Genomic DNA, 24,703 nt, shown 5'->3' on the forward strand with positions numbered 1-24,703 from the left:
CACTGCTCAGCTGTGATTTGAATAAAGCAGTAGATGGAAACAAAACTGTGGTTTTTCTCTAGAAAGAGATTAAAAATGATGGCCTGAAGAGAGCTGCCAAACAGCTGGAGATGGTAATTCAGCCTCCCCCCAATTAACTTTGTCCACACAAAGTTGAGGGCCATGCCCCACCCTTCCTCTGGCTGCTGATGGGATCATTTGGATGTCACTGTATGCCTCCTAAAAGCTCCCACAACGTCGAGATACAGAGCATGCTGCTCATTTATCTGTTTATTTCAGTATGCTTTGCCAAAGAAAAATCAGCAAAGAATTAATTAACAGCAATTATTTCTAGCAACAACAGAGCAGCCCTGCTCCAGAAGCCATGAAAACAACATCATGAGACCCCTGTGGCCAAAAAGCCTTTCTAAACAGGTGCAAAAATAAACAGTTTTATAGCAGGGTATAAAAAGAACCCAAGCCAGGCTGGGGAATGGCAGGAGAGCAGCCATTGCAATGGCTGAGTCGGAGCAGTCACCCAGGTGACTTTTGTGAAGGAGATTTAATAAACAAAGCAGAGCAGAAGCACCAACCTGAGTGAAAGAACCAGCAGGACCAGGTTATTGCTGCTACAGAGGGCTTACTACACCCATCACCCTGTGTTATTAGTGCTGCTGAAGTGATTTACTGTCCCAGTCAGTCCAGCCGATTAGAGCTGTGATCTAAAGTACAGCCAGCTCCAGTTTCAGTGATAAACATCACCCCCCTGCCTATTACTTGCTAAACTAAACTGAAATAAAGCCATCAATCCAGACATCTCTGTGCTCAAATGAGTCCTTCTAGCTGGCACCACCACACCTGCAAGTCTCCTGCCATGACTGAGTAAAAGGATGGGAGTAGATGTTCCAGACACGCTCTCATTTTTCACCTACCTAGTTCCTTTTCAGCAGCCAGTGAACTCAGCATCTCTGTTTGACCAGAACTTGCACCTCCTGTCAGCACAGCCCTGCAGTGGCCCAGTTCCTGTAACACCTCTGTGCTGCCTGAGCACCTCCCCTCACACGAGGTCAGCATGCACCTCCTGCCAGAGCCGTTCCCCTCCATGCTGCGTCCTGGTTGTTGGCAGTGGACACTCCCTCTTTTCCACCAGGCTCTGCAGCACAGTTTGGGGTTGGGGGAAACGAAACTGAACCCCACAGCCCACCCACCTGCACCACTCCCAGTGATGTCTGTGCACACAGACTGTTCACTCCTGATCCGTGGCACTGGCCCTGCTCTCCCACACAGATCCTGCTCTGGGATTAGGCTGCATGGACGCAGTACACCTACACCTCTGGATCAGACAGAAATTGGAAAGCATAGAGAAGACTTGTGCTGCCTTAGCAACCACTCTGAGCATGCACATGGACATGGGAGATGTGCCAAACAACAGGCACACCCCAGAGGCTGTTCTGTGTATGGGCTGGGTGGTGAGGACAGGGCTAAAGACAACCTGCCTAATCCAGGGGTTGAAGTCAGGACAGCTTAACTCCCACCCCCACACTAAAGAGCAAAAGCCAAGGGAGGCAACCTCAGCTCCCAGCAAGGAGCCAGCCTCATGACACCCCTGGGATTTCCTACTTGGTGCTTGCTCATGGGGCCATGAAGGCCCATTTATCAGTGGGAGGTTTTGTTCCTGCCTGGTTCAGCATCCTGAGTTACCAGCAATTTTCTCAGCACTGCTCTGATCTGCAGCTTCTCTGCAATCCTGAGTGGCAGCAGGAATATTTTTTCCCCATCTGGGTCTGCCTGTCTAAAAACTGACTTCCTCAGTGTGGTGAAATGCCTTTCCATCCACCCAGCCCTGCTACCTGGGGCTGTCAGTGCAACCCAGAGGAGAAGAGCCCTGGGTAGATTGGCAGCAGATGGCTGCAGCACACAGCATCACATCAAACCCTCAGGGCCATCCTGGTGTCCCAGATTCAGCAGTGCCATCATCCTCCTGCCTTGCCCACTAAGGAGAGATGCTTCCAAACGCTGCAGAAAACCAGAGCATGGTTTAATAACAGAGAAATGTAAATTGAGAGACACGACGGGGCCTGACTCCCTCGCAGAGCACCCCCTCCCATGCTGCTGCCTTCCCACGTGCTCCCCTTGTTCAGCAGCTCTGCAAGCAGGATCAGAACTGGGTGTGTGAGCAGGTTCTTGCTGAGCAGGGCTTGCTAGCAGCAAGAAAACTAGAAATCCTCCAGAAATCAGAGCTGTCATCTCCCCTAAGGTTACTGAAATAGGCAAAGGACTCAGCTGCCCAAAGGGGGTGCAAAAGCACCCCCACCACCTGCTTTTTAAACCCATCAAGGTGAAGTGAAAAGCCTGGATTATTCTGTCTCCTTGCTTTCTTCACCCCCCTGCTCTTTCTTTGCCGGGCTGCTTTCCACCACTGCTCCTATCCGAGTTTACCATAACTCACAAGGACCTGGATGGAAAAGCATCCACAGTACAAGGTGGTTTATGGTGTTGCTCATTGCAGGACAGGTGGCCAGATGGACCCCAAAATCCCTCCCACAGCAGTGGGAACCTACCTCACTCTGTGTGGGAAGAGCATCCCACTGCAGCTGGGGATCTGTGGGACACCAAGGGCTGGACTCAGCCCACAGATCTGATCAGCTGAACTGTTTCACCTCCCAGAGAACCGTGGCCTTTGTTGGGCTATATGGTGAGTGCCAGCTTGTCATTCAGCCAAGCCCAGCAGGAGTCAGCAAGCATAAGACTGATGCACCTGCTAATGCAAATCCCAAAATCTCCTGGATAATGAGAGAGAGCACAAGCATCAGATCCTCTAGGGAGAGCCATAAAAACCTGTCCCTGTATCATCATCAGTTCCAGGAAACAAAAAATGGATCAAGGTCTATCAAGTCCCCTGCATACACTCATTGGACTTCTAGGTGACTTTCTATGAAGCTCCTATTTTGAGCAGTGATCAATTATGCATTTCAAGCCATATGGCACCTTCATTCCAGAAGGAAGGCATTTTGTCTTGAAATCTGTAAGATAGAAAATCTGCTGCATCCTGACAAAAATGCAACATTGCCAGTTACAGAAGCAGATCATTAAGAAAAAGAAAATTAAAACAGGATAAGTTTAATCAGATGTCCAGTTTTCATTGAAACACCCTTGAAAAGGAAATATACCCTTGTATGTGCACTTCCAGTCTTTTTTTTTTAATTCATCTGAGTCAGAGCTTTTTGTGGGAAACCTGATATAATATACAATATTCCCAATTTAGCAGAAGGATCTCTTCCAGCATGGATCTCCTCCAGGCACAAAAGCACTTAAGTCCTCTGGATAGATATGCTACCAGACATGACAGCAGTCCTGCACACTAGCAGAAGCATCATGCCCATCCCAGGGATTATGGATGAGAAATGTAGAAAAATACTGCTCTCCAGTGGAGTCAGAACATCCAAGGCACTTCTCAGAGCAGCAACAAGTGATGCTCCAGACATTTTTTAAATGGCAGCAGGCTGTTCCTTCTCTCATAGCCTCCTATAACCCAGCTTTCATTCCAGAGGATCAGTGAAAATGGCTGTTGACTCTCAGTTCTCTTCTTGGAGTGAGACAATGGGGTGAAATTTAAGAGGTGCTTTAACTCGTTGCGCCTCATCTGGTTCAGCCAAAACCAAAGGCAGCAATAAGTAAAAGCTGTTTTGATTGCTGCCCCTAAGGGCATATAATCACCAGCAGCAATGTGTTCTCCCAAGGAAACCAAGCTGTTGCGTATGTGAAACACCCAGCCACAAGGAGCTCCTTGGGCTTGAAGCCAGCAGGACAAACTGGGAGAATGCTCTGGCGAAGGATCAAGCGTGAAGGTCAGCAGCCACACCCACTGCTCTGACTGCTCCCAGCCCCAAACATTCACCCCACAGGTGCTGACAGCTGTGACCCTCCTGCTATGCCAGGTATGTCCTTGCAGGTGGCAGATGCTGCAACAATCCCTCCCCAGCACCGAGGCACAGCCTCATTGTGCTGCCACAAAGGACTTTGGACCATGGCCTATTTCCAGAGCAAGAACAGGAGGCTCTCTTTGTGTAGGCTTTTCTGTAAAAGCACACCCAGAGCTCTGGACATGTTTATTAAACCCTTTCTTCCTGGTTCTGCAGGTCAGTGTAGTTGTTTGGAGAGATACACCTACAGCTCAAGGTCTCCCAGGAAGACGTAAGGATGGTTAACTTGCAGCAATGTTCTCTCTGTAAATAACTGCTGTGATCAAGGTTAACCTCTTTGTGGTTGAGTGGATTTTAATCTGAGTAAAGAATGTGTGGGCAAAGCTCTGCTGATCCAGAGCCCTCCGGGGACTCCCTGGGACGGATCCCAAGCAGCTGGGTGCCTCATTAGGGTACGAATGAGGCTTTGCTGCAGAAAAGCTACAGAAAAGACAATTGCACCTCCCTGGTTTATTGATTTCAGTTGCGATGGTAACAGCTCACCTAGATCTTCACTCCACCACAGTCACCACTTTCTCCTGCTTCGGGCCATCCCTTCCACACCTGTGCAATTACACCCAGGCTGGCAGGCTGTACGTCAATCCCAGCTGATTCCCAATGGTTTGCCTGTCTCCAGGTCGCAGGATCTGTCAGCAGGTGGAGCTTCACGGCAGCGCTGGCACGGGCAGCACCTGGCAGGCTCCTCACAGGGAGATTGATGCACTCCCACAGCACAGCAGCTCATCAACTCCAAACAGCTCCACCTAGAAATCAGTGCCCCTGACAAACTGCCTCCCCTGGAGCACACACACCCCAGCTCAGCGTTTCCAGAATACAGAGTTTTCCAATCAGTATATCAGAACCTCTCCAGGACAGGCTCCTGGAGCACAGCAAAGTTGAGTATGAACCTGCTGCTTTCATTTGGCTTATACCCCACTGTCTGTTTAAAGGAGTACAAACCTGGATACCACCAGCAGTACTAAAATAAAGAGGTTTCAAGTGGAAAGATTTAATTCATGGTTTGTACATTGGGGTTGGGGGAATTAATTGAAGAACATTCTGGGAACTCTCCCAGGTGACTCCAGTGCTGCAGGGACTTGTTCCCTTGAGCAAATTGGGAAAACTGTTTTACCCCAGGTCTGGCACTAATGGCTTTTTCCCCACCACTTCTCAGCTGCATCAGATCTCAACGTCTCATCTTCCCCAGCAGCTCTGATCTTCCCTTAAAGCTCCACTGAACATATTCTTTTCTGCAGCCAATGCTTACAGCCAGGACAGAAGTGCCTCTGCCCATTCCCTGAATTTTCAGCTATCCACTCAGAGCTCTCCTTGTCCTGGCACGAGGGGACAGCAGCTGACTCACTGTGCTGGGAAGCAGGATGAGAGGTGCCCATGGATCTGGACAGGATGAGGATGTGATCTTGGGGCTGGTGAAAGGTGCAAACCTCTCCCCCTCGCAGTCTTGTTTGGGTGGCAATCACCCAACACCTCAAAAACTTTGTAACAACCTGGAGGACAGGGCATCAATGTCTCAGGGAAACAGATGGAACTGGTGGATGAACTGCTTGGCCAAGACAACAGTGCAGAGTAACAGCCAAAAAATGAAACTACCACTGGTAACAGCCCAGATTACTCCCCCACCATTGGGGGGTTCTTTCAGACCTACCAGGAATTCACTTCGCCTTCTAATATTCAGGGAGCACAGAAGCATGAAATTTGATTTCTTTCTTCTGAAGATGCTGGAGATTATTTTAATTCTAACTTGGTATCACTAAAAGAAAGCTCTTATTCAGTGGTTTAATATAATGTCTTTTAGTATCTGTTGCAGCAATACAATCTCTGCTATCTTTCCTATAAATGTACTAATCTTACCAAAGAATATAATTTGAACAGTAGAATGAAGTGGAATAAAAATATGCAGCAGCAAGCAAATGTCCTTTTCAAACAGGACCTGCTCTGAGCTGTGTGCACTCTGTTCCATCAGATTAGACAGAGCAACAATTTCAATCTCAGCCCCAGTGATCAGTATGAAGAGTAGAAAATGTTCTTCCACCCTTCCCTGGAGCTCGGTATGAGCAGGTGCACAGGGGAGAGAGGCAGAAGCAAAAGCAGCAGCAGGGGAGGTGAGATGTATCAGAGAGGGGACAGCAGATAAAGAGGGGAGCGTTAGGGAACTGCCTTGGCAGAGAGAGAGCCAGATACACAGAGAAATTATTCACTGGGTTAAAAACAAAAACAAAAGCAGCAGGGATAACAGGGCAGAACATACTGTGGGAAACACATCCAGAAGAGCTACAAATTTATTGCCTGCTTGAAACACATTTCTAGGGGGCTAACAGGCCAAATTATTTCTGCTTGAACTCAACAGTAATTAAGAAAGACTTGAACTGCTTTAGAACATGCAAGAGAAATACCACTATTCCCAGTGAAATGATGAAAAAATTAGGTGAACACTGGTGGCATGGTAAATAAAAGCAGAATCACTCCCTGAGTGGTGTCTGGAACTAGAAAGACTCTCCCAACAATGACGGAAGATGAAATGACTGAAAAAACACTGCACCTCAAAACAGAACCCCAATGGCTTCCCTAGCAGGATGAGACCGCCCCAGGGATGGGGACTAATGCCAGCATTTAATAAAAATCCATTTTAAAGTACAACAGCTTTATTTCCACCTGGCAAGTAACTGCTGTGAGCGTATCAGTACTGCCCACAGAAGATTAATCAGTAGTTCAAGACCTACACAATAAAGGATTGTTTGGTTTGGGTTTTTGCCCCCTTAAAATAAGACTTCACTGTTCTTACAGAGACAGGGAGAACACTCTGGGCTGTAACTGTTTTGCCTCCAGAGAAACTAAAAGAAAGAAGTTAAGAAATGCTTGAGCAAAGCAGACAAAGGCAGTACTTTTTGCTCATTTAAAGAAAAATCTTATTTTAGGACAATTAAACTTTGGAAAAAAGGTTCTTTCAGGAAACACTTCCTATTGCAGTATGAACAGAATGTACAATATGTACTACATTCAGAGTTATGCTTTCCCTGCAAGAGGAGCAAAGTTGTCTGTCTTCATCACGACTTCTCAGGTTTTTCTTCTGATTTCTCATTTATCAGGTCTTTAAATCCCAATTTTTCCAGCGGTTCATTAGCCATAAGTTGCCTAAGTAAAAAAGAAGAAAACAATAAAATACATTTTAGAGAACACAGCCTCTCTCTTGGTTAGAGAGCAGCAGCATTTTCTATTTCATTTACTATTATTTACCCTAAACAGATCCAAGACACCTATACAGAGTGACTGCTGTTTGACAAGACCTCAGAAAATTCAGTTTAAGGAAAGCAACACTCAGCAATTATTTTTCCCCCTTTACAGTGGTTTTCCAATTAAATGTGTTGTTTCCCCATTTTAGGTACTGAGTAAGAGTTTAGTCAGAAACTGACCTGACTCCTGGTTATCTTTAATTACCGCATTGCATAAGAGCTTCCCAAAATTCTACCAATGCCATTGACATTTCCAAGTGAATCTGGTTTAGAACAGCCTTTGTGGTGCCATTAGACTTTGCTATAGTGATTTCCAAACTCGTTTTTGATTTGCAGTGTACTTTCCCTCGATACAGGGAAATTTGTGCATTTTTCAAAGTTCCCTGACTCAGCCTTGTACAGGAAGCATTGCAAAGCAATGCATGAATGGAAACATCCCTGGAAAACCAATCACCAACACTTTCTTCACTTGAACCGACGTACAAAAGCTTTTAACTTGCCTGCTTGAAACACATTGCTAAGGGGCTAACAGGCCAAATTATTTCCACTTGAACTCGGCATTAATTAAGACTCAATTGCGTTAGCGTATGCAAGAAAAATACCAGTGGCTCTGATAATTCATTGCTAAGTTATACACAACACTTGTAGGCATCTTGAGCACAGTCAGCTGTTATTGAGAAGGCCACGCAGAAGGTGAGCAAACTATGGGCTACAAGCTAGAAGTTTAACTTGTAACCACAGCTGTAAACAAAACAAAACAAAACAAAAGCTTCACAGCGGCCGCTGCGCAGGGCGCAAGGTGCGCGGGCCTCGCTGTTATCCGTCCGCACGGGCTGGACAACAGGGAAACCACAAGGCAGCCGAGCCGCAGAGGCCACGCGGAGCATGTGTCTCCTTCCCGGACAAGGAGTCCTGCGTGGCTGCGGGCTCCCGGCCCCTGCGGCGGGGCCACTCGCCTGTCCATGCGGCACTCCAGGTAGGCCATGGCGCTCTGCCGGCAGGCCGCGCTCTCGTAGCCGCTGCGGCGGAGACACTCCATGAAGCGCTCCTTGAAGGCGCTGCACTCCCCTGCAACACACAGCGAGGGCCGCGCTAGCGCCGCGCTCGGGGCCGGCCCCGGGCCGGCGGGGCGCGGGGCCGCGGGGCAGGCCCGGCGCTAGGCCGCGCTACCGCACCGAAGTGATCCAGCGGGAACGCGCCCTTGTCCGGCGGCCGCGGCGTGAAGCTCTTGCTGCTAAAGTTCATGGCGGTGGACATGTCGCTGCCGGGGGTGCGGACACTCTCCGGTCCCTCTCCGGTCCCTCTCCGGTCGCTCCCGGTCGCTCCCGGTCCCTGCGCGCTCGCTCCCGCCGCCGGGGGGAGCCGCGCGCCGAGCGCATCGAGCGCGGGTCACGTGACCGCCGCCGCGCGGAGCGGGCGGGGCCGCGCCGCCATGGAAACGGCGTGGGCGTTGCTATGGCAACCGGAGCGCGGTGATCGTCGCCATGGAGACCGCGCCCGCCGCCATGTTGGGCCCGGCACGGAGCGGGAGCGTCGCCGCCGTCCCTGCGCCCCGGGCTACGACAGCCTCTGCGAAATTAACCGATTCTTCCTCACAAAGCCCGTGTCACTGTCCTCATTCCCCTCCGAGTGCTCCCAGTGTTTTCTGGGTTGTCCTGTGCAGGACTTTGCGGTCCTTGTGCGTCCCTCCCAACTCAGGATGTTCTGGGATTCTCTGGTCTGCGATTCGTTCCTGTGAATGGGTGGCTGTGATGGTCGTGGGCTGCTTGTCTGTGGAGGGGCCCGGAAAAACAGTCTGTCCTTGGCGTTTGTGCATTGGGAAATGGAGGAGGAAAGAGCCAAAGTTGGAGCCTGCTGTCCGCTAATCCCTTCACACAGGATCCAGCCTTGTCCAATCTTTCCCTTTTCTGTGCAGGGCTGAGGCCAGGCTCCTCCTTCCCTTCTGCCCCAAGAATAAATTCCTCACCTGTCACTGCTGAGCTCTGGGTCCTGACTTAACAGCCCATTTTCTGGCCCCAGCTCTGGCTGGCGTGTGATCCCAGGGCCCTGAGGACGGCACTGGCAGGAAGGTGGGATGAACTTCCTTAGAAACCCAGCAGGATTTTGGATGGGCCATCCCCATTCCGCTCAACCATCAGCCGCCCGGGCTGGCCACCATGTGGTTCCTCATCTCCCATCAATCCTCGTGGTTTAAGCTGTGCACAAACCCCGGGGATGGCTCTGCGTTATTTTGTACCTGCTACAAGCACGTGGGTTCCCATCGTGTGGCACAAATGGTGGGGGACACCAGTAAAACCAAGGGGGTGCTGGCAGAAGCTGGAGAAATGGTGAACTTCCAGATCCTCAAGATGTACAACAAAGAAAAACACCCCTTTTGTCCTCAGGTTTACAGCACAAACTCTGCAGGTTCACAATCTTCTTCTGAAAGGAGGATGAGAAATAGCTTTAATTTAACTCACCAAGTGTTAACCGTGCATTACGCTGGCGTTTTTTCTTCTTTGCCCATAGCTGCAATTGGTTTAAGACCGTATTTTATCTTTCTTAAGTTGATTTTCTTTTAATTAAATGACTGAGCTAAGCAGAAAGAATTCAAGGCTGGGAAAAAAAGAAATGAAATAGGTTCAATTTTTAAGGACAGCCATTATGGAAATATTAACTGCAGCTCCATTTAAAGTGTCTTTTGTTTATGCTTTGATTGCTTTCCTATTACAGTATTGAAATTGTAAATGGAAAATTACACCATGTCCTATTACATAAGCAACTGGTTTGCACAGCTTGAAATATAAGGTTTTATTATTAGGTTTTCAGGGCTATGAACAATAGATGGGTTTTATTATACAGTAAATAGCACTTTTCCACTTGACTTCGTTATAACACTTAATGGTAAAAGGGAGATACTCCTCTTTCATAAATACATGCAGCAAACTGTCTCCCAGATTTCAGACGACCGAGCAGCAGGGAAGTAACTTTGGTTTATCTGAACACGTTTAGCTGACGTGTCAAGGCACTTGATTTTAGCAAACTGCCCAAATTACATTCCTTCCTTTCTGTCACAGTGGCCGACTTGCTGATTTCCCATGCCATGAAGGAAGAAATCAAAGGAAAAAGATGTGCATGGATCCCACAGCGGGATTACTCCCAGGCAGACAGCAGCAACCCTTTCCAGTTCTGTTCAACACCTTTACCAATGATCTGGGTGATGGGATCGGGTGCACCCTCAGTAAGGCTGTAGATGACACCCAGCTGGGTGTCAGTGTGGCTATCAGGAAAATTCACTTCCCCAAGCATTGCCATGGGCTGCCCAGGGCACTGGTGGCACCCCCATCCCTGGAGGTGTTTAAAAGCCATGTAGAGGTGGCACTTGGGGCAGTTATTTTAGTGGTGGCCTTGGCAGCACTGGGGGAACAGTTGGGCTCAATGATCTTAAAGGTCTTTTCCAACCTAAATAATTCTATGATTCTCGGCAAAGGCTACATCAACTTGGTAGATTTTATTATATATGTATATTTTTTTACCTGTTCCTTAACTCAGGGTTTTTCTTTGGAGTCTTAAATGTTGTAGTTACTCAAATTCAAGTCAGGTATAGTAGCAGGTGTTTGGTTATGATTACTTAATGTTTTTATTGCAAATGCCAGTTGTATCTTCTAGAATTTCCTTTAAAGGTACAGGTTCTCATACAATCTAATACACGTGCTTCAGCAACTTAGGATAAATTTTTCCCAAGGAGATCAAATAAAACCCCCATTAGATAATCATTGTGAAGGAAAAAAACCTCATTTGTGGATTAAACCAACCACTTCCAAAAGGACTCAACAAAAACAGAGCCAAAAAGAGCAGTGCCACAAACAAAGTATTAAATGCTTTTCACATATTTTCTTTCAAAGGAGCAAGAGACTTTGCATCAGGGAAATCTGAAATAGCTGCTTCAGCAAAAGGGTGCCCATTGTACAAGAGAGATCAGATAATTCGTAGTGTTTCACAGTATCTCTAGTATGGAGTCCTGAGCCCTTGCCAAAAATTAGAATGCTCGAATTAGAAGACTTCCCAAACTAGGGAAAATCTTGGCTCTTCCCCTTTCAAGTTACACAGCTTGATAGACTGAAAAAGAAATTAAAATCCTTTGCTTGAATCAGATCTTTCATCATTAATTATGGACTGAAGTAGCACGTAAAATTGTTCTTTTCCAGTGTTGTCAGGTAGTGCTGAAAACTTATTCCACTACTGGTGTTTATCCATCAGTTGGACAAACATCTCCTCAGAAGGAGTTATTACACACTCACCAGTATGTTTTGGAAGCACCAAATTAAGTAATACTTCAGAGAAGAGCCTTTATTCATTTTATGGGCAGGGAAATGTCCGTGACTTCCATTATTTTCTCTCTCTCACCTCTTTGCCTCTGCCTCTTTTAAGAGCCTGCAGACTCAAATTATCAGGTAGTTAATTGGAAAATAATTTATTGACAAGCCATGAAAGGCTCAGAGTAAAGCACCAGGGGATTTCGTAGCTTGACTTGGGATAGCTGTAGGAAATTAATGAGCTGAACAAGACCAAGCACATTCAGATGCTGGAATTTGTGCCCTTGAGACTGCTGTTCCCAGCCCAGGCAAAGAACACACCTCAGAGAAACATCCTTCCAGGATCACTCATTCCTCTGCCTCACCTTCGTGAGCCAAGCACGCCGCCAGCTCTTACATAAGGCCTCTTGCTCCATCACTGCCACAGGCTGTTGTAAACCATTTTTCTCCCTTTTAATTCAGGTTCCTAGACAAGCAAAAATGCAGAATATTGCCAGAATAGTCTGGGGAATGGGGGTTTCTGTTGTGGATGATTAATGAAATATTATTGTTTTGCACTTACAGGGAAATTGTAGTTTCATACCAATAAGGTCAGGGCCTTAATATGTTATCTGCTCTATAAAGATGTACAGAGTGATAGCTCATTTTCTGTTATTACTGAGCCAAAGCCTCATCAGTTTAAAGAGAAACGTAGAAATAGCAATGCTGCACTGAGAGGTGAAACAAACCTTCATCTAAAATGGCTTATTGCAATTCTGGTACATCTAACTCCACATCTCCACCTGCATCAAGAGAGGGGCCCAAAAGGAAGATGCTGGGACCCTCCTTCTGTAGATATCAACTAATCACCCTTCATGATATGCCTCAAATTTCTCTTGGATTAACACAATTTCTGCAATATGTTGTTGAGAGAGACAGAAGCCAGAGACCCAGAACAAAAAATCCTTGGAGCTGTGTTGAGGCATTTGATTTATCAGCTGTATTTTGAAAATCATCTCTTCATAAACCAGCCTACTCAATACTCACCTGCCAGGTCAGGCTGCCTTGACTTGTTGGTGTAAATGTAGATCTGGAAGATCATGGTTCTAGCTACAGTTACAATGGATTTTACTGCAAATATTTTTGTATATATGCGTATTAAAAAGTACATTGCCAGCAGCAAAGCCAAGGATCTCACATGTGTTTTCTCACCGAGTGAGACTCATGAAGGAATGGCGTCTATTCAGAAGGAGGCTTTTAAAAGGAGCAAAGTTCCCAAGAATGGTAAATGCTTAACACGTGTGTGAAATACTCTCACCTTAGGCTCTGCACTAATCTCATGCACATATTTTTTTATTTTCTTCTCCCAGTGACCAGACTCATCACATATAATCTTTCAATTCAGAACATGAAAAAAAAAAAAAAAAGCAAAAAACAAAACAAAACCAGGAATCTATTTTTTTTTTTGTTTTAATTACCATGAAATAAAGACTTAAAAAAATATTTTTTCAGGAGTCTTTCTTCTCAGAGTAGATTAGCAACCCACACTGATTTGACAGATGAATGAAAAGAAATTAAGGAATCATTTGTATAAAAATGAGCAAAGTGAACACTTGAGATACTGATCACTACAGGGTAGAAATACACATTTGCAGGGTGGGAAAAAGTGGGCGTAATCCAATAAAACAATGCAATAACGATGAAAAATTGAAAGAGGTCAGAGTCGGAAAGCTTTTGATTTCTTTTTGCATTGGCATTTGTCAAGGCAAGCAAAATCCATTAGCAAGGAGCAGCCTGAGTTTTAACACATCTGGGTCTTTAAAAATGTTAATGTTTAATAGGGTGTGCTCAGGCTTTATATGTCCCTGATAACAATGCATGGGCTGATAGGCATCTCCAGGGGCTGTAAAGCAGTGGCAGAGCCTTGCAAGGCACACAAGCACTTGGTGTTCACTCTCGTGGTTTATGATATTATCAGCAGTCATTGACTGAATTATGGCCTTATAACAACCCTTTCCCTGCTTTATCCTACAGTTACTGTAGCACTGCTAACCTGTGTCCCATTAGAAGGTGATGTGACCTTCTTCAGATGAGCACACAGGAGTTACTGTGGTGTTTAAAGGCAGGCTCATTGTCCAGGAGGAACTGATGAGTCCCCTGAGCTGTGCCCACAAAGTCTGCTCACATGAAGGTGGTTCTGCCTTGGGCTGGTAGAAAGACAAAGATGTGAGTTGGGAGCAATGTTTTCCCCCAGTCCTGTGTGGGAACCTCACCTGCAAGCTGAGGGATGTGAGGAAGAAATGGAGGTGAGGGGATCACGTTGGCTCTATTTTAAAACTGCAAAGATTCCTCATCCCTCATTTCTCACAGGGCATCAGTCCAGCAGGCTGCAAGTCCATGGGCTCACTGCTTGAGAAAGGGTCTCACCCTATATTGTCACCACAGGTTGAAGTCCTAGGGAAGGTGATTTTTCTTGCTCTGGCAGCAGCCAGCTCTACTCCAACAGACCTCTATGTAAACAGCAACAGATTTCCTCCTTTGGTACCCTACTGGCCCCATGCAGGGTTTTTCCCCTCCCTCTTACTGCATATTATAAAATCTCAGGAGTCCCAGTAGTCACACCATTTGCTCAGAGAAGAATCTGGCAGAACAGGATATTCTTGGAAATGTCTGGGAGAGGAGGATGCAGGCCAAGACCTCTCAGCTGTGCAGCAAATCTTGAGATGGATGTGACCATCATCCATTGCTCTCCTTTCTTTGTCCCCCCTGCCTGGTCCTCTTCTGCACAGGGAAAGTTCCCCCTTGTGAAAAACTCCACTCCTGATAACAAGCCTTGGAGAGCAGGCAGACGTGCAGACAGCTTTTTCATGTCAATCTTGTTAGAGTTTATTGATTCCCCTTGCCTTTGGCTAATGTACTTTTATTATTATTAATAAATAATCATAATTTTTCCATCAGTGTAGCCTGCACGTAGGAGCCTTGGAGAATTCTAGCAAAAGAATTATTAAACTAAAGATTTTTAAAGGGTTGAACAGCAGCAGAGCCCAGTAATCTGCCAGAACCTGCAACTGGGGAATAAAATATAAACACTTGAGAATATGGGAGAGAGCATCAAATCAGCTCCTTCCCCCAGAGCCACCATTTATACAAGTGGCTTCCTGTTCTTGGTCACATCTGCTTTGTTGTCATCCCCCAAGGATGCAGAGGGTGGGGGTGGTTCTTGGGGCTGTCACCTGGGCACGTGGGCTCTTGCAGGACCCTGCCCTGGCTTGGGACATGACTCAGTACCTGCAGGGCCAGAACTGCTGCCATGTGCTCCTCCTGCCTGGCACGTCCTTGGCAGCAGCTGCCCAGGCAGCCTCCCTCCTCCATCCTCTGCCTGGCCAGCTGCAGCGTCTGATCCTGGCTCCTCCCAGGTTACAAGGATTCAGGATCTCTTTCCCAATCTAGGCAGGATTGCCTGCAGGGGATGGTTTCTCCTAGAGGGTGGCATGCAGCTGTTCATAAACAGAGATCATCACCAATTGCTGAGGCAGGCGTGGCCATCCAGGCACATGGTTCTCTGGGCCCTAAACGGCCAAATAGCGACTGACATGGTGTCAGGGACATTTTGGGATTGCTGGTAGGGGATTTTTGGGACAAAGACAATAACAATCCTAGCAATACAAAACAGTGATTTGCTCAAGGAGGTGATTTTACTGAAGTGGCAGGAAAGCAAAAAGAGTCAGAGCTGTCACCTGTAAATAGATCTGCTCCTGTCAGCAATCCTGAATAAGCACATCTTCATGCAACCACCATTCCAGCTTCTCTGTGGCCAGTCTTGTCCTCCCCAAGGGCTTGCTTGCCAGGTGCATCCTGGGCCATGCATTGTTGTGGGCTTTCCATCCTGTGTCCTGCTTCCTCCACTGCATCACCAGTGGTCCAGCTGAGTCCTGGGACCTGGCACAGTGGCAGCAGTCCAGCATGGCTCCTGTCCTTGAGTTCTGACCCTGAAATCACATAGAGAACATGCCCATAACACAGACACTCACTGGGTAACAAACACCTTGTCCCAGTGTTGTAGAGGAAATAAGAGCTTCGGATTACGATAATCCGTGGTTCAGAATAAAAGAGGGTGTTTCATCTGGCAGGAAAATGGAGTACATCTGGTCTGAGTGGACATAAACAAGTCTGCAGAGCCCTTTTGTCTGTGTAAAGCCACTTCCCCAGAAGGTGTGCCCAGGCAATGACAGAAGGGCTATAAAGGGACCCCAAGATGCTCATACCCTCACCCGGCTTTGGGCATGGCCGTGCAGAGTTTCCTGCAGTACGTGGGCTCCAGCTCGCTGCTCTGTTTGGCAGCAGGGCTGTTTGCTCTCCTTTACTTTCTCTCCAGCTCCAAGAAGTCGGTTTGCAATTTGCCTCCTGGGCCACGACCTCTTCCTCTGATTGGGAACCTGAATGTGGTGGACCTGAAAAAGCCGTTCCAGTCGCTGACAGAGGTAGGGGCTGAGTGAGCAGGCAGGGGGCAAATGTGCAATTCCTGAAATGAGAAATGCAGCTGGGAAAATAGAGATGTGGTTGTGTTTGCTTTGTGTGGAGGGCAGCAATGAGATATGTGGCACACAGGCAGGCTGGCAGAATGACTTTACCTTCAGAAGTGCACACACACACTCTTGTATTTTTATATATAAATATAATATACACACTTCTTTATTTATACACACTCAAGTGTAGACCACCCACCCCTTGCAATCTACTCCAAATTGTTGGTGTTTTGAGCCCTTCAGAGGCTGCAGGTAAAGACTTGAGTTGGGCCAGGCTGCTGCCATCAGGAGATATCCCACTGCCAGCAGACCTTTAGGAAGGATGGGTGGATGGAAGGGATGAAGCAAGAAAAGGTATCATCCCCACAGCAGAGGGAAAGGGGATGTCCTATGCACACTTTGTTACAAAATTAATTATATCTCTGCAATGCAAAGCACAACTCTGCCTCCCCAGCCCTCCCCGTGCACACACTGCCCAGGGTGGTTGAGGACTCGATGCATGGATTTTATATGTCTAGCTATACAAATTGCTTTTTCTTACACAGCTCCATGGATACTTATATTTCTAAAAAAGTGACAAAAAAAACCCAACTTAAATATTAAAAAGCCAGAGGAAATGTTTGTTTCAGAAAGTGTCTGCTCTGTTCCCACAGGGACCTGGGGACAATTCAGTGGGAATTCAGATTTTATCTGGTTGCTGTAGAGACAGTTGAGGTGCTGTGAGGGACCTGTCACATGCCCTGTGTGTGTGCTGCTTACTGGACACTGTGGTGGGGGAAAGCTGGTCCCCAGAGAACTCCTTCAGCCACCTGAACATCTGCAGTGAGAGGGCAGTGCAGACACTGCAATCCTCCTGTTAGCTGTAGAAGAAAGGGCATCCTGCGTTGCCAAAGCACAGAATTCCTACAGCAGGCACACAGTGCTCATCTGCCTTGATTTATGGGGCAGAGGATTGTGTAGAGATCAGTTCTGATGGGCTTCTGGTCCACAGCTCCTGGATATGTTTCAGGATGTCAGTATGAAACTATTTATGAACTATTTTTGGCAGTACTGGGGGATTTTATGATACAAATGTCACGTGACAGCACCAGACTAATTTCCTATAATCTACCAAGAAGCTTTATTTGGGCTTTCAGGCCTGCCACATCCAATACTTGTGCTGCTGAGTAAAACCAGAGCGGCTGCCAAGAAGCACTAATGCAAGGAGATGGCCAAAGGAAGGCTTGGAGGCAGCTGAGATTCCCTGCCCCTGGCTCTGCTACACGCTCTGTGAGCTGCCAGGGATGAAAGAACCAGTGCTAATGTTATCTCCCAAGCCGTCAAACCAGTGCTTGATGAAAACAAATTCAATTTGTCTGATGTAATAACAGGAGCTGCTTCTAATCTGAAATTCAATTTGTGGAATCTATCTAATGCATAGAAAATGGTAACCCAGGCACATCAGAAACAAGAAGACATTTGGAGTGGATGGCTTGCAGTGTGCTCAAACGAAGCCTAAAATACCAAGTGAATGATTAGCTTGTCAAAGCCACCTTTCAGGGTAAAAGATGATTCATTTTTAATTTGCTATAAAAGCCTAACACTCCTGTGACATTATCTACCAGAATATGCTTCCTAGTCAGATTCAAGTTTCTGGTGGCCAGCAAATAATTCCATAATGACTGCAACACTACCCACCTTGCCATAATTAAGAGACAAGTGCTGTCCTGAAAGAAAGAGTTATTGTCTGGCTTTGTTTTTGCAGTGTTTGTGGCTTCAGCCTCAAAGGTGTGTGCACGCCTGCTTGCCTCAGGTCACCAGCACTACAATAAACAGGCCTGCCTGCTACAGCATTCTCTACCCAGCCTCCCAAGGTGGTATTGCTGGCCTGTTACTGCAGAACACCACAGGAATGCAGTGGCTTTATTGACTCCCCTGATTGGAGCAGTGATAGCAGACACCTTGTTGAGCAAACAGGGTGCAAGCAATCGATAGCTGCTGCTCACTACTTGAATTACAGCAGCACCTGGAGGCATCAGGCGGGGCTGGGAGGCTCCTTTTGGTCTAGAAACCACCTCGAGTGACTGGTACTAGTGTTTGAGTCCAGATCTGGCTTTGAATGAACATATTTATTCACCTTGACAGCTCTCCAAGATATATGGCAACATCTTCACGGTGCATTTTGGACCCAGGAAGGTCGTGGTACTGGCTGGATATGAAACCATCAAGGATGCCCTTTTAAATCATGCTGAAGAGTTTGGAGAGAGGGCAGAAATACCCATATTTAGGAAAATAACACAAGGAAATGGTAATTGACCTTCTGCTTGGATACGTTTTGTCTCTGTTCATTACGTTCTCACAGCAGAGGGTACTGTCCTCTTACAGATCACTTTTTGTGATCATAGGAGGCACCAGTGTGTAAGAATGTTTATGAACCACAGGTGCCATAAGGATGTTACACATTTATTTTAGGCATAGCATTCAGCCATGGAGAGCTGTGGAAAACTATGAGAAGATTCACCTTGTCCACACTGCGAGATTTTGGAATGGGAAAGAGAACCCTTGAGATCCGAATCCTGGAGGAAGTAAATTCCCTTATCAAATATTTTGAATCCTATCATGGTGAGTGTCAAGTCTTTCATCCAGAGACAGAGAACAGGTCTAGCAGAACAATAAAAATTAATGAAAGTTTAACTCTGAGCAAATGGTATCTCGTGGTTAAAGTTCAGCATACGGTGCAGGAGGTTATTGAACCAAGGCCTTAAAACACTGAAACAAAATTCCCTGCTATGAATTCTGGGTGGGGAATGAGTTTTCTTTGGGAGCTCAGGACTTCATTTCCATAAGAAACCAGACTGAAACAAGCATAGTCATTTTGTCATTTGTTTTCATTGCTTGAAATACAGGGAAACCATTTGATACAAAAATGATACTCAACAATGCTGTATCCAATGTCATCTGCTCTATATTATTTGGAGAGAGGTTTGAATATGATGATCCAGTATTTCTAACTTTGCTGAAGCTGATAAATCAAAATACTAAGTTGTTGGGCTCCCCTATGGTGCAGGTAAGAGCTTAAATTTATATTTTAGCTGTTAGTTTTTGGGGGATATCTGGTTTCCAGCATTTGTTCTCCTGGCCTCCCACGTATTTCTTCTTGAGAACAAGAACATTATCAGCCAGTCAGCCTGTACAAAACACATCTGTGGTTCTGTATCTGCAATGCACAGATTCCCAGGCCCCTGCACTTACTCTGTGAAAATTATTACTAAAAGAAAAAAGAAACCAAAGTCTTCACAAAAGGAACAACTTTACCCTCTTTGAAGAGCAGAAGCACAGACCCAAACCTGCCTCCTTGAATTACAGAAGGAACATTCTATTTATGCAGGAATCCAGAGCTCCTTAGACTGTAGAGGGGGGGAATTACAGCCTCAAATGTCAGGGCATAGGACAAGGGACCAGCAGTGTGATTTGAGATACCAGTATATGTTCCAAAATGCCAATTAACAGTAAAACTTCTCTTGCTCCACAGTTATATAACTTCTACCCATCCCTTGGATTTCTGTCTGGAGCTTCCAAGACTGTGCTACAAAATATCCTTGAATTGAATGCTTTTCTCCAGAAGCTCTTCCGGGAACACAAAGAGGAGCTTAATGAAAATGACTTATCAGGCTTTGTCGATGCCTTTCTGGTGAAGCAAAAACAGGTACTTTAAAGCTGAGTCCCAGTGTCTTTCTGTTCCCTTCCCTTAGCTCTGACTTAGCTAGCCCTTAGGACTGGCCATCTGTCAGAGACTGGCAGTGAGTGGAAACAGAAGAAGTGCAGTGAGCAGAATATATCAAAGCTCACACACTGAGCTGTGCTGGAGTCGCTCATGGCCCCTCTGGAACTGCTGGTTAAAGGGATTTAGTTGTCGAGACATCCCACAAGGGGGAAAAAAGTTCTCACTCAGCACACATAAGGAGGAGATCATCCCAAACCTTCCTGCAAGAATGGTACAGCGATAAACTGTGTTGCAGTAAAAAAATTCCAATTTATTGGAATTATGTCTAATACCTAGACTTGGGGATTACACATATGCTTGGGACCAGACAAATTCCACACAGCATAGGCCCTAATGCTGAAAGACGAAATATTCAGTTTTAGTCACATATAAAGTCACAGAAGGCTAACATGCAGATAAAAATGGTGGCAACAGAGTCACATATGGGTATCACTTGCTGTATTACTCCCATGTTTTGAAGGAGTCAAAGAAACCACACACTGCCTTCAGCAATGGAAACCTGATGTTTTCAACCCTGGACCTCTTTGCTGCTGGGACTGAGACTACATCCACAACTGTGCGCTGGGGACTGCTTCTGATGATGAAATACCCAGAAATTCAGAGTAAGGAGGACAAGTCTCTTGTACAATTTATTGTTGCATGCTTAGGGCTTTGGTTGTAGAAGGGAGTGGAACTCATTCAGTGTTGCCTAGAGTAATTATTCTGAGTGCTCTGAGAGAGATAACAAGCATTGACTTTACAAAGGAATTTTATTCAGCTGAATTGCAATAAACCAGCCCAGCCAAGTGGGAGAGGCTAAGGGGCAGCCTACAAACACAGTAAAGCTCCCTCCTGGTTATTCACCTGCAGGCTATGGGCTTACGTCACTAAAGGTCTCCTCAGGAGCTGATTCTGATCTGGTTTCTGTTGAAGGTTATGGGGCAACAAAGGTGTGTAATGAGAGTCAGGCATGGGATGGACTGTAGTGACTCCATTCAAGCTGCCTTAGCTCAACAACAGACCTGAAAGAACCACACCATGCCCTGACTTACCCACTTCTGCCCTTCCCAGATATTTACAGTTTTCCCTTTTCTTCATCTCTGCCAAACTGGTAGCCATTTCAGTTGCAAGATGAGATTTTTATCAGCTTCTTAATCCTTTCCTCCCTCCAAGGAAAGATTCAGGAAGAAATGAACCATGTCATTGAACCAGGAGAGCTGCCTAAGTTGGAGGACAGGAAAAAAATGCCTTACACAGAAGCAGTAATACATGAAATACAAAGGTTTGCCAATATCGTCCCCATGGGGGTATCACGATCGACTCCCAGCGATGTGAATTTCCGAGGCTACGTGATTCCTAAGGTGAGCTTTGAGGCTGGCAGCTTGTGCTGCACAGACTCCTCACAGCTTTCTTAAAAGCAGATGAAGAAACACATAAATAACTAAAGACATGGTGATGCATGGTTTAATCTGTGCTGTGACCCTTTGTCTTAGATCCAGGATAATTACTATAAACATACAATGGATTGTGGTCTGGTACAGTTGTCTGAATCATGATTAACCAGAGATTTAATTAAATCACACTGGTTTGAGTCTTTTATGTCAAATGTCGAACCTCTACCCCAGCACCTTTGTTGAAAGATCTGACTCTGTAAGAAAGGAATGTTTTGTGGTCCAAAAAATAAAACAGCAGTTACTGAAAACAGACAGAGCCACGACTGGGGCAGAGAAACATTCCCCAGTTCTATCTGTCATGTTTTATTTGCCTCTTCACATTAGGAAAAATAACACAGTCTGGCTCAAGTAAGGGAGTGATCTCCTCTTCCATGAATTTCTTTGACCCCTTTCAGGGTACTGAGATTATTCCACTGCTGACCTCTGCTCTGAATGACGAGTTACACTGGAAAACCCCGGATCAGTTCAACCCTTCCCATTTCCTTGATGCCAATGGAAACTTCATTAGGAGAGAAGCATTTATTCCATTCTCCATAGGTAAGAGGACTGTGGGTGTGAAGCTAATGGCAGCTCCCCCTGATTTCAGGATGAAATCAAGTATGAAAGCCAGGGGACACAGAACAGAGGGTAAAGGATTTCTGGTCATTTCTCCTATCCACCATTGCTGTAGGTAACCACCTCTTCTTTGGGGAGAGATGGGAGACAGGGATTTACTCACAGTCACTGAACAATTTCATATATCTACAGATTTCTGTGTAGTTTGAGACCAAATCAGTAGCAACTCCAATATACAGAGAGAAGGAAGGGAAAATTTCCTACCTCAGCAGCCTGCTCTTCCAGACTGTACCTCCTGTTTAGAAGGTCTCAGACATCAACACTAACAGTTACAGTGCTGATCATTAACTTCTCCCCTGGTTGTTTTCAGGGCGAAGGGCTTGCCTTGGTGAAGGACTGGCCAAAATGGAGCTGTTCCTCTTCTTTTCGGGCTTGCTCCGCAAATTTGTTTTCCAGCCTCCTCCAGGAGTGGAGAAGTCAGACCTGGATCTCACTGCTGATGTCGGCTTTACCTTGACTCCCATGCCTCACCTGGTTTGTGCTGTGCCCTGTGAATGACCAAACAGCACAGCAGCAGAGTAGTGAACACTTCAAGCTTTAAAGCAAATCTAGCTTCAGTGGGGAAAAGCTGTCCCTGAGCTTTAGGAGAAGGAAGACACCAGGCACTGTTATTTTCTCTCATTCATGACATCCTCTCCAACAGCTCTTGCAATGTCTGTATAATGCAAACCCTTCAGACAGCTCTGAGTTCTGCTCTCAGAAAATGTGATTCATTCCTGGAACAGCACATCAGAGATGCTGTTTTCAGGACAGTTTGAAAAAGTGAAATGCCTTCAGACCTCCTCTGTAGATGTAACCCATCAGAGCTCTCCCCTGGTACTCTATGGGGAATTTCTCAGCCCAAAGTCCAAGCCCTGTAGCAGAGCTCATTATAAGTGGCCCAGCTGGAGACAAGAGACACTCAAAGGATCTGGAAATCTCCTCAGGATGGTTGTTCAGCTGAGCCTCAGACTGAACTTCCATTGTGCGATACAGCCTGCCTTATCTTTATTACAGAGTCCCAGACACAAGGGTGTAACACGGGCTGATGCCAAGGCCCAGGCACGAGACAGTTATCAGAAAACATCTAAGTGGTTTGGGAAATGGGTTCTTTCCAGCTCACACCAGGCACTTCATGCTGAACAGCCCATTTATGATGGGGCCAATTGAGCAGCTTTCCGCTTCTGCTAAGAAAGGCATTTCTACCACTCCCTCACCTCTGCTGGCTTCATGCTGGCTCTGGCACTTGTCCAATTCCTTACTGGGCCATCTTAGATCCCTAACCTGGCCAAAAATGAGCAGCCATGGCAAGGGAAGAGTTTCTGAATGTGTGGCTGAAGCAATACAAGCCTGCAGTAGTGTGAGGGCAATGGAGCTGTGGCTGGGCAGGGACTGCCACACTCCAGCAGAGAGCTGGGAGAGGCTCAGCCCCCTGCTCCACTTACACCTCAGGGGCTGTACTTCCTCTGTAGATCTTCTCTACACTTCACAGAGAGAAAGGATCCTTCAGTGGATGAATCAGCTGCCGTAAGGTTGTCATTTCTCCCTCTCTGCACTGACTGCAGGGTGAACCATCGTCCACAGGCTCCCAATTCCAAACTTACCAGGTGTGTTGTGATGAATAGGGACAGTATTGTCCATTCAACTGAAAATGGAGCAGTTATGGTAAACCTACAACATAAAACTAAAGTTACTGTCGTTTAAAGCTGAACTGTGTGTGAATGGAAGGAAAGAAAGGAGAAAGAATATGAAGGGATGAAAAGGTACGGCAGCCTTCCTCTGGCGAGGACACTGACTCTCCTCACTAGCTTTAGTTCACACGACTGAAGGCAGCACTCTCACAGTGATTCTGCACCTTTTACTTGTGCTGGTGTTGCACTTGGTCAGGGGCTGTAGCACAGGCCCAGCTCCAGCTCCTGGGCTCAGCTCAGGGAGTGCTCAGCAAGCTCTGCGACAAGGAAGCCTCTGCTGCTGCGCTTGCTTGCGTTTGTTTTGCTGTTGCTCTATTTGCAGTCTAGCTACTGCAAGCCTGACCTTATCACCTACTTAATCATTAAATATTTTGTTCTGTTGCTGTTGATCTATCTGGTGTGACAGTATGCAGTTGATTTCAGGTCAAACTGATAAAGCTGGGCTGCACCACCTTCAATACCTCCTCATGAGAGAGGTGAGCACAGGGATCCATGGGCAGCCTGCAGCCAGGACATGTTCAGCAGCACAAAGAGTGACAATACTGACAGCCACAACCACCTCAAAAGAAATAGCTGGATTTCTAACTCCAGAGAACACAGCTGCTGTGTGAGGCAGGACGTGGCTCTGCAAGGCTCTCTGATGTGGCCCCTTTCAGTGGTCCCTGTGTCTCTTGCCCTTGCTTACAAGGAACCCGTCACAGTAAAAGCCAGCAGGAGTTATCCTGGGATGCACTGCTGATCAGGAATGGGACTGGCAGGGGAGGTGCAGAGATTTTGGGACATTTAAGTTAAAGGATGCAGGGCTGGTGTTTTAGTGGCCCAGGCTGGCAGTGGTGTGGTGGCCTTTAAGTGGCCGATACCCAACGCTCCACGTCCTCACCAGGACCACCAGTCACATGCGGTGGCAGAATGCCACACGGGCATGAGGGATGGGGGACAACCAGACCACGAGCACCTTGAGGGGCCTGGCTGCCCCAGGAATGCACCCAGAGCAGTGTCAGTGCCTGGCAGGTGTTTTGTGCTCGGCTCTGTGTGCTCAGGCAGGGCAGCACGTAGCAGCGCAGCTCCGGAGCGAAACACGAAACACGTACCAGACACCTCAGTGAGACAGGAATTTCTTGTCATCGCAAGGCTTTTACTTACCTTTGTCATTTTAATGTATTGCACTCAGAGCCTGGCTTGAAAAAAAAAACAAACCACAATACACTCCCCCTGGCTTTTCAGAGATAA

General features: G+C 46.6%; 2 protein-coding genes across 2 annotated transcripts; one reads left to right on the plus strand and one right to left on the minus strand.

The window, feature by feature from the left end:
• Positions 1-5,669: 5,669 nt before the first annotated feature.
• LOC128815362 (cytochrome c oxidase assembly protein COX19) lies at positions 5,670-8,510 on the minus strand. The gene is made up of 3 exons (XM_053992055.1): positions 8,368-8,510; positions 8,149-8,260; positions 5,670-7,094 (listed from the first exon to the last, which is right to left on the minus strand). Exons 1-3 carry the CDS (start codon positions 8,447-8,449, stop codon positions 7,007-7,009), a joined length of 282 nt encoding a protein of 93 aa, XP_053848030.1. The 5' UTR covers positions 8,450-8,510; the 3' UTR covers positions 5,670-7,006.
• A 7,239-nt stretch (positions 8,511-15,749) lies between these two features.
• Positions 15,750-23,815, plus strand: LOC128815354 (cytochrome P450 2K4-like). The gene is made up of 9 exons (XM_053992043.1): positions 15,750-15,947; positions 18,117-18,279; positions 18,444-18,593; positions 18,878-19,038; positions 19,504-19,677; positions 20,216-20,357; positions 20,908-21,095; positions 21,584-21,725; positions 22,114-23,815. Exons 1-9 carry the CDS (start codon positions 15,750-15,752, stop codon positions 22,299-22,301), a joined length of 1,506 nt encoding a protein of 501 aa, XP_053848018.1. The 3' UTR covers positions 22,302-23,815.
• The last annotated feature ends 888 nt before the right edge of the window (positions 23,816-24,703 follow it).

The sequence above is a fragment of the Vidua macroura genome, chromosome 16 (assembly GCF_024509145.1).
Source record: "Vidua macroura isolate BioBank_ID:100142 chromosome 16, ASM2450914v1, whole genome shotgun sequence".
Lineage (NCBI taxonomy): Eukaryota > Metazoa > Chordata > Aves > Passeriformes > Viduidae > Vidua > Vidua macroura.